The following is a 10,498-nucleotide window of genomic DNA, read 5'->3' as shown; positions in this document are numbered from 1 at the left end:
GTGTGTGTGTGCGTGTGTGTGTAAAGGGTTGTTTTGCCTGTGGGGTGCTGTTGTGTTGCCCAAAATTCAGCCCAAGCTCTACTTCACTGTGCAGGTGAGACCTACTGTACCGCAGTGAATTGCTCACACACACTCGCACACAAAAAACCATAAGTGCACACGTACGCTTCGGGCTGCTTCTTAATGTTGCATGAAGTGTCCGTCCATGATGCAGACTCCGGGGCCAGATCTCCTCACGTCGCTTTATAATGGGGTCGTAATTGGATCTTTCTCGAAGGGGCCCTGGTGAGAGGAGAAGCAGAGATCATGTGGGAAAGAGAAGAAGGATTACGAAGAAAGAAAAACTCAGATAACATTCATCTCCCACTTAATTCTTGGACTGGACCTCCTTTCCTTAAGGAGCTGCAACCAACTGAGAAATGACTTAGGGGTTCCAAAGAATAGTTTTGATCATGATCATCTCAGTGCTGTTTTATATTTGTTCCATCCTGACAGGAATAAATTCAGGGCACAGAAGCCTCTGTTTGTCACAGTGATTGTATTCTTTTTTTCTAGAAAGTTTTAGAACAAGAACATATGTGCCTCATTGATTTCTAATTGCCAGCCATAGTGCAGGGGACATCTGACAGGGGGTCAGAGGTTAAGAACACGTGGCACTACCTCGACCTCACAACCTGTGGTATGTTTGCTCTACAAAGGCAAAACATGACCTCAATTATACCAGACTGCTCTTTACCCTGTGAGGTCATTACACAGCACGATGCAGCATGATTGAGGTCAAGTCTTGACTTCATTTTGCAAAAGGTTTTTCGAATACAGACATTGTGTTGTTTGGAATTTTCTGGAATTGTGATGGCTTTGAACAATGTGACTAAGACAACCGGCACTGAATCCTCTAATTGGTAAAAACCTGTGAATCTCATCCTGTCTGCTGCGGGTTCTAGCTTGATGTCCCTCCATTTCCAGGTTATTATCCAGGCATTTTAAAGCATTTAAAAAGATTATTGTAAGTGAATGAATGAGGTTAATTTGACCCTGTGCAATGTGCTTGTGTGACACATTGATTGAACCTTTATTTATAAAGGTTTTTCTACAGGACAGACATGGCCAAGATTGCTGCATCAGCTACGACAACCATGTAAAAGAAGAGATTCCCTTTCAAAAAGGAGACTTGAATCATTTCATTGTCAGCGTCACCAAGACAGTTTTCTGCACAATTATTGTACCTGGTGAGCAAAGTGACTCTAACAATGTGCACTGTCACACAGCATACACCAGAACAGGAGGATTGGTGTCAGTGTGCAAGATCAGCTACATACTGGCAGTGTTGTATTAGTCCGTTCAAATCAAATTATTTTTTTCATCATGGGGGAAAAGACGTACGAGTAGAAATGCCAGAGACATAATGCAGAGCACAGTTTTGCACCCCGAGGCTTTTTATTTGAATAAAATGTATGCAGTCTTTGCATTTTTGCTAGAAGGTTTATCCAAATGCCTTGAGGTCAGCTCTCAAATTGTCATCCAGGGTAAAATTGGCTTAGCTTTTCTGCTTATTTTCAGGCCCAACCTGCTTCATTCTCCCGCATATAAACACCTCAACCCCTTTTTCTCCTCCTGGCACTGAGCTGCGCCGCAGGAGTCGCTGGGGGCCTCTTCAAACCTCCAACCTACTACTGCTCCCATCTGCCCCCATTTGCCCCACTCACTGTAATCACAGTAGCTTGCTGCCAGTATGTCTGCTCAGAGCGCTGAAAACAGCATGTAGTGAGAGCACTCATCTTACCATCACACAGCATTGTCACCTTGTTGTATGAGATCTCGGCTCATTCATCTCTACCACGAAGACGCGACTTCTGAGAGCACCTTAAAACTGGAAAGCGTGTGTGTGACCGGCATCCATTCTACGTCTCATGCCACTTGTTAATTACCCATTCTGTGGTACCCGCCTTCGGATACACGCTAGCTTGACGAGCTAAAAGAGAGGCTTAATTGGAGCAGACAAGCAGATACTTTGGTCTGCCCCCACAGCTCGCAGTTATGAAGTGTTGCCCACCCTGTGCTTACAACAGCAGCTCTTTCAGAATAGGCCGAGTTAAAGAAACGCTTCATCTGGAAACTGAGGAGAACATAAAACATATGACGTGCATTCATAGCTGTATGCTGCTGAAGGGCGGGGTAGGGGAAACGGTGGGCTGAAGTGGCAGCGTTTGCCTGACAGAGAAGCACAGGAGCTGTGACAGAGTTTGCTTTCGCCCGACTGTGTCCCGAACTAACTGACAGAGCCCGTGGTGTCATGGCACGACATTTCTGCGCTGGCCTGAAGGAAAAAATGTCAGTACTGCGTAAGATAATGTATCCACTTTTTAGATGAAAAGAACTGCATGTGGTGCAGCCCGACAGGCTGATTCATTGTATGGCCTCCCAATTGTCAGCATTGGGTTTAGGGACGTGCACCCGTGCTGGCTGTCAGGGTGATCGGTCATCATTCTGTTTCCCCACTAAGACATCCAGTGACATCCAATAAAATGCTGTATGTCAGATGTCCTCGTCGCTTCTCATATTGTTTGTTTGTGCGTGTGTAGCCTTTGTGGGTATAGGTGACTGCTGTGTGTGTGCATGCAGGTCCAAACATCTCGGTAAATCATTCAAAATGTGTGTCTCCAGGAGAGGATCCTGAGACGAGACGCATGAGGACGGTGAAGAACATCGCTGACCTGCGGCAGAACCTGGAAGAGACCATGTCCAGTCTACGGGGGACACAGATCAGCCACAGGTAGGCACACAGATTGTACAGCCCATTGCTTACAGGTAATGCTCAACGACTCTGGTCTGGTTTTTGGTCAAGTAAAGTGAATGAATTTGTTGGCCCATGTGCATCTTGCGAAAGAGATGACAAGAGATTCCATTCATATCTCTTGTCCACATTTTCCCATGCAACCCTGTATTCAATCTATCAACCCTGCAGTCATAAACTCACTGAACTGTCAAGGCTGTAGCTACAGCACATGCAAAATTGAGCAGACCCTGTAATTCTCTCCAAAACATAATGTAATGCCACCGCTTCCTTGTTCTTACAGTCAGTCTGCTTCTGTAGTGACGTTTTATTTATGGCGTTTTCAATAACCTCCAACAATCAGAATTGAATTTTTAAAATACTTTTAAAATTTAACCCAAATAACTTGTTTCAGGGTTAAAGTGAATTATTCTGCACGGCTGCTCTATTATATAACTGAGACAATAGTGTGTAATGTAACACCTCAAATGGGATCATTTATAACTCACAAGCCAAATGTAAAACTGCTCCCATCTGCTTCTTAGGTAGTTAACTTAATAATTTACACTCTCACTGGCATTTGATGAATGTTACTGTGTGTTATGCCTGACCACCACTGCGTCATTTGCCTGATCGCCTTCAAAGATTCAACCCCCCCGCCTGGCTCACTGCAGGCACATTGCAACTTCACTCAGACACTGTTTCAGAACTAAATCAAATGCAAACTGATTTGGCTTCCTGCGGTTCTTTTAGGACACACCTGTTTTAATAGACTTATGATAAAGTCACAGCTATAGTTTACTTTCTGACTGAACAGGATAAGAAAAGTTGGATTGCTGTTTTTGGCTTGTTTGGATTTGTTTGCTCGATTAAAAACAAATGAGGGCTTTAAATTAAAGTCACTGAAAGGCACAAGTAAGTCAAGCCTTTACCAGCTAGTAGCATTAGCTTGATAACCTTAAAGCTGCATTAATTAAAGGTGCTGTAAGTGAGTTCTCTCTTGTGATTAGATAAAGTGCTTTGTTAAATTTGTAAATCGTTTTCTGGCCACTTGGGGGCAATGCAACAAGCTGTGAACACAACACTGACATATTATCTTACAAAGTAGGGGACATATTAGTAAACTACAACCTGTTTACACATCCAGCAGGCACGGAGAGACATTAGCCTTCATTCAGAGTCGTGCTTGTGTCCACCATCCGAATGTAAGTTCAATATTCACTTTCTGTTTCGCTCTGTGTTGCTCTCTGCCAACTCCTGAGGGAAATATCTGGCTCTGTAGCTGCAAAATGCTCCACTATGTTCACCAACTAGTAGCAGATATCACAAATCACAATTTTCCCTCAAGGGACTTTACAGTCTGTGCAGTATACAAACTGTACAGTGGCAGTAGTGTAGTGTAATGTTGTTTTTTAGAGCTTGTCGGCTGAAAATAGGTGCCTGCTGCATCTGGAAACAACACAGATGATGTTAAAATGATGTCAGTTGCGTGTTGGTATAGGCTTTAGTGACCCTCAACAGGAACAAGCAAATATGGGAAATATAAAGAATGTGGGTTGAATGTTTTTTTTTAAATAGAAAAAGGGAAAACTTAGCATTCAAGGAAAACAGAGCAACCATCTCACCCGAGAGCTGTAGCCTATATAGGCCTCCTTTTAAAGACTATTTTCACACTGACAGAATGTGTTGCAAGTCTGAAGCTTAGCTGTTAAACTTCCTCAACATGCGTCATAGCCAAAACAAAAGACACACACTTTACAGAAGACCCACACATGTCACGACCAAACCAATATAACTAACCAAAAAGAGAAGAAAAGTTTCCTTTGTGATCACAGTTTTATGTCTCAGCAGCAGTTATCCAAGTCAGTTTCCTTGTGCATCCGTTGTCCTTGGAAAATAAAAGCAGTTCTTGATTTTGATATCTCTGACTCACCCTACGCAGTTTATCATACTGATCCAACAGGGAGATATGTCTCCAACTATTAATGATGTTCCCTCCATTACCATGCCATCTTCTCCACGTTTCCTGGATTTAATTAAAAACAGGCGTCACCTTCCTCACCAGCTGCCACACATGTAATGACATTCTGGAGTTGATGGACAACCAGCATCTTAAAAGACTGTCCCATCTGTGAGCCACGGGCAACACCGAGAATCTAACAGCATAGAGACTGCGGCTCCGGCAAAAACAAAATGATAGCCATTGGTTTATATGAGCTCCCTAGGCACTGCTTCCCTGCTTGTCTCTCTCCTTCTCCCTCAGTCTATTATTTTGTGTGTTTTGCCCCATTTGCAGTGGAAGATGGTGGCCGGGCTGCCGACAGCCATGACAGATGGCAGTCTGTGTGCATGTATGTGTGTGCTTGTTTTCTACCTCTTCCTTCAGAGGAGTCTCGGCCAGGCAAGATCAATACCATTGTCTTACCACCACATTTAATCAAATGGGACCCACGGGGTTGGGGTGTGAGCTGGTGATTCGTCAGAGACTTCAAGTCTCATTCACATGCGTACGACATTCAAGGACAGTCGGCACGAAATATGTGCAAAATGCATCATCATGCATCCACATTAGCATCATATACGGTGAAATACCATTGAAATCAACCATTAGATTTAATGGAAAAAAATGGGAGTGGGCTTCTGAGTGTGTGCCTGTGTTGGACATGTTTATCTACTGAATGTAAGGATAGCCTCAGAATACGCATACCAATTCTGTCCATGACAAAAGCCTGGCCAGGCCGTCCTAATCTCTCTCTCGGATAAGAAATGGCTGTAATCACCATGAAGCTTTGAAGCACCTTAAGTAATTAATCACTGTTACGCTCGAGCAGACATGACTGTCATATTCATCGCTGTGTCTCTCTCTTTGGGATTCTCTCTCTGTAACTGTTTATACTCCGTTCATACAGACTGGAAAACATAAAAATGCTGTCCACTTGCACAGCAACAGCCACCGTCATGGTTTCCTCTTTCTTCAACACTATTTTTTGACTTGTCACAGATAGAATAAACCATTGTTGTTATTATGTCATTAAAATTAGTTGTGTCCATATGTGGTGGAAGAAGTGTTCACCTCATAAAAAAAACCTAGCTCTATGCGACACTGAGTGAATTAGAAGAGCAGAAGTTTTAAGGAGATTTGTGAAGACATCTCCAATGACTTTGCGTGGTTGATTCTTTCAAGTTTCATCTGAAGCGAGATCAGAATGTGTGTTTTGATCAGTCAGTTATAGCTTGAAGTTTTACATATTCAGTATGTTTTCCATTCATCGATATCAAAGTATTTCAGTATAATTTGTATGCCTTTTATCAGTATTGAGAGAGGTAATCATGGGGGGAGAGATGCACCACATCATGCATCAAAGATCCCTGGCCAGACACAAACCAGGGACTTTGCAATTCATGGTCCGCACCCCAACCCCTATAACACCAGGCCGCCTCATAAGTTTTCAATTTTAAATGGCCTTTTAAATTTATTTGTGGTCTTTTGTCACCCCCAAAGCCCATCCCCCCATGTGCCTGCCTGCATCATACAGTACAAAGCCACAGGGCCACGCCTCACACAGACCTTTGCTCACAACCTGCTCCGCATTCCTCCGCTGCAAATTTTACATGGAAAGGTTGTTGCTGTAATTTAGGGTGTGCTTGCTCTTTTAATACTAATGGAGGAGATTAGGTGTATGGGAATATTGACTAAACCAGGCACATCTTTGGTGCATTAAAAGGAGCAAAATTAGAATTGATTAAACAGTTTCTCTTAGAGTTTGCAGTGAAATGTGGGACATCTGTTACATTTGGATGCTGTTGCTTGTCACATGACCAGTGCGAAAAACATGTTGGGCATTCTGCATTAATGTGGGTTAGAAAAGCAGGTCTGCTGGCTTGGTTTAGGATAGAAGCACACCTGTTGTTATACAGTCTTCAGTTCACTGCTTCGTTAGATAAAACATACCACTGTGGTGATTATGTAGTTCACCAATATCTGCTCTTTGCACCATTAGTTTTGCATCATTATGTGCCGGGCCTCTCTGCTACATTTCCCTGCTCCATAAACACTTCGCTACCAGAAGTTCCACAATCTTAGTTTGAATCTGAAATACTGAGAGCGGTCCACAATGAGGTGCAGCTTGCCTGGGAGCTGGTGGCAGCTAATGTTACCTAAAATTACTGACCCGGCTGATAAAGCTGTATGCGGTTAAGCTACAGTTTCATGAGCCCTGAAACCGTGCCCCTTTCTCATTGGACTGACCTTGCTACTTTGATGCTGCAGCCATTATGACAGCTCAGCTCACACCCACAACGTTCCTCTGAGAGCCAGATGCGTTTTGGGGCTTCCACAGACGGTCTGTATTGATCAAAACACTCATTTAATTTTCCTTTTTTCTAGCCAGACAATGAAAAATGGTATTGATTGACATTTGAAGGGACAAGTAGCAGCTTCATGTGGTGTAAAGAAATGCTGTGAACTTCAAGGACAAACCTGGCACAGCAAACAGTAAAGGGAAATCTCCCCTCCTCTTGTCTCCCGGTCTGCTGGGGCCTGAGGGATCTCTGTCTAGTCCCATGGGGATTCAGCAACCGCCGGATGACATTTTGAGCATAATAGCTTCACGCGGTCGGGTTTGTTTATTTTGTGTTTACATTAGGAACACAGAGAGAGCGGGGCTGGCTAAATTATTCATTGCTTTGGAAGTGAGGAGATAGCCGTTGGTCCTATTTATGAGCATGTACGGGATTCTGAAGCGAGACAGAGTTTTTTCTTCTTTAATGTTAGTTTAGCTGACGCTTCAGTACCAAGTGATTTTCAGTGATTGCAACCGTACAGTAGGAGTGAAAAAGTGAAAGTCCTAAAACATCAAAATGACAGGTTCTTAAGAGTAATCATGGGTCAAAGCCAGAGACACTTTTCAATCCCTGACAATGTTCTTGTGAAAGAAGTAAAAGTGAGTGGAGAAGTGACACGATTCAGCTGGAGGAAGGTAATACGAGGCAATTTTTGACAAGATGAGTTTTCAGTCTATGATGGACGATAGAAAATGACTTCTGTCATTCTGACTGCTGTGTGTGTGTGTGGTGTGTGTGTGTGTGTGATGTGAATGTGTGGTGTGTGTGTGTAGAGATAGTGCCTGGTGACCCGTGAAGAAAGACCCCCCGAGTTGTTTTGGCTGTGTGATGGAGAGCAGGGAGACTCTTCCCCGACCGGTTCCCAAGCATGGAATCACAGCAATTCTCTAAGAATGGTAGCTCTGAAATTGCAGTGTACCCTAGGAATATTCGCGCTAGGTAACGAAATATGCATGTACCTCTGCGATTTCACACAGAGTTCTTTGCCCACAGGTCGAAGTTAAAATTTAACCCAGACAGGATTCACATAACAGACTACCAACACCATCAAGTGCATAGTGCTGGAGCGAAACTGGGCTTTACACATTGTATGCGAAGTTAAACTCAAAGTATTTAAAGGCATAGTCCTATCTGTCTTACATCCTATCCAAAATCGTGCCAGAGAGTAGCATTATAATATGTAACGTAAACCCAGCCCAATAGCGAGGCGACCATAAGAGTTACAAAGTGTATATCCAGTACATCCCAGCTGGTTGGTGAAGTTGAGCGCTTATGTAATCAAAGTAGTCTCCATGGATGCACACGTTTAACAAAACCTACCCGTATAGTTTTCTATACTGGAGCTGCTTATATATTAATCAGTGTCTCCATGAGATATCCATGGTGAACCGTCCCGTACTTTCACCTCACTCTGCTCATTCTTGATACCCATCTTGTGTATTTTTTTTTTGTATTCTTTTTGCCAAACCTTCATTATTCACCTGTACCTTTCTTCTAATCCCACACACTGCCCCTCCGAGTTTAACTATAATTCCATTACAATCGTACCCTTGCTCTGACACAACAACATCCTACTCTCCTTCTGTTTTATATCCTTGCTGTCCTAATTGAAATGAGTTTTTTCTAATTCAATGCACAACGATTTTAAGATCTTAATAATTGTAGATTCTTCAGGTCATGAAACCAGATCTCTACCTACAACTGACACCTCCTACTGTGTTGAATAGGTACAGTTCACAGTTACAGATAAATTGACAATTTAGGGCTTTTACAATATGAGAACACAATTATTGTGGCCAAAAGACTTTTTTTAGCGCAATAACTATAGAAAACCTGAAAAGAATGGCTGTAATTTAAAATCATTGTATGTTCTTTTTTTTCCTTTTTTTTTTCAAATGACCTTTATGGCAAATGAATTACCACTAAAATTATGAAGTGACGCTGCGATTCATTTTACACATATTATCATATGTGTATTACTAACATGATATTAACATCTCATTTTTTAAATATCAGGGTTATCATAGTCGGCATATTGCAACACCCCTAACTGACATCATGCCAAATACAGCTGACTAAGTTTGTCCTCTACACCGATTTATGTCAATGTTTAGCCTAACAAAAGAAAAAGTTTTTTATGATGAAAATCAGTCGCTAATGGCAAACACAAAATACATTACACACTATATAGTTTGTACTTCAGTTATTCCACAATGCGCAAAATGGTGATTCTTGCCATAAGTGCCTGAAAGCTCAGTTTACTGTTCACTATGGAGTCAAGATTCACGTGTATCATGTATAGAGTTGTAAATAAGTAAACAAGGGAGAGATTTTGGATACAGCCATTCACACTGTTTGTTGATATTTAAGTTTAGTTTAGTTTATGGTGCAGAGTATATTCAAGTTCATACCAGCTCCCATACAGGGATGAAGGTGACTTGTTCTGTGTGTGTATTAGAAAATTGGATCTATGGTTAGGAGTAATAGAACTATACTGTACGGTTACAATAAAGGAAAAAGAACTGCTAAATACTGTAGGAGACTGGCTAATATTGTACATGACATAATGTGAAAAGCCTTTGAAGCGGTGCTGCAGAATTACATCTTTACCAAGATCAGTGAACGAACCTCTGCAAGAAATTCATGTTTAACTGTTAAACTCTCAGACCTCATTAGCAGCAGTGAGAGAAAGTTCAGTGTATTTATATTTAGCATTGCTCAGCAATAACCAATCCCCTGCTGTCAACATGGATTCTTCTCCTGCTGAGCTCCTGGCTAAACACAATGTAGTCTCCCTCTGTTAGGATTTATTTAGTTTTTTTCTTTTGCTTTATACCAGATAGTATGATGAAGCAGAGATCCTCAAAAAGCAGCAGGGTTTATGGGAAATGGGTCTTAATTTTGAGAAATAATGACATTCACAATATTATTATGAGACTACCAATGATTCATGGTAATTATATGTTGATGTATCATACATTTAGAATGCATTATATCGTGTTTTTTAATTGAACCTGTGTGTTCACATGTGGTAGGTAAGATATGTGAAACATCTCAGCACCTTTGCTGTACTTGCTGCTCAGCCATATCCTTCAGTTTGCATGCTCATTTATTTCAACACCTACACACACACACACAGTCTCCCTCAGTTTATCAGTCTTTTTTTCTCTCTGCTGCCTAGAGATAAAGATAAGCTGATTTAGCAAGCTACATTGTGTACGAATGGTTAAATGATTTTGATTTCTATGCCGTGGCAAATTGATATCCGTATTTCCATATTCAGCTGAGATTGCTTGTCAGATAAGTAGCTGGGTTTTCTAAAAATGTGTTTGTTTGTTTCATTCGGCTTGACTGCACTCTGACGTGGCACTGTGTGTGTGT

At 41.9% G+C, this 10,498-nt stretch overlaps 1 protein-coding gene across 1 annotated transcript in view; it reads left to right on the top strand.

The window, feature by feature from the left end:
- nav3 (neuron navigator 3) overlaps positions 1-10,498 on the top strand; it is a gene marked incomplete in the record, with an annotated part of 202,937 nt that overhangs the window by 118,242 nt on the left and 74,197 nt on the right. The window contains 1 exon segment of the mRNA XM_035678645.1: positions 2,665-2,773. Within this exon segment, the coding sequence (XP_035534538.1) occupies positions 2,665-2,773 (109 nt within the window).

The sequence above is a fragment of the Morone saxatilis genome, unplaced genomic scaffold (genome assembly GCF_004916995.1).
Source record: "Morone saxatilis isolate NCDOM2014 unplaced genomic scaffold, NCSU_SB_2.0 Contig10, whole genome shotgun sequence".
Taxonomy (NCBI): Eukaryota; Metazoa; Chordata; class Actinopteri; family Moronidae; genus Morone; species Morone saxatilis.
Note: the sequence above shows the minus strand (reverse complement) of the source record. Positions and strands in the feature narration are given on the sequence as shown.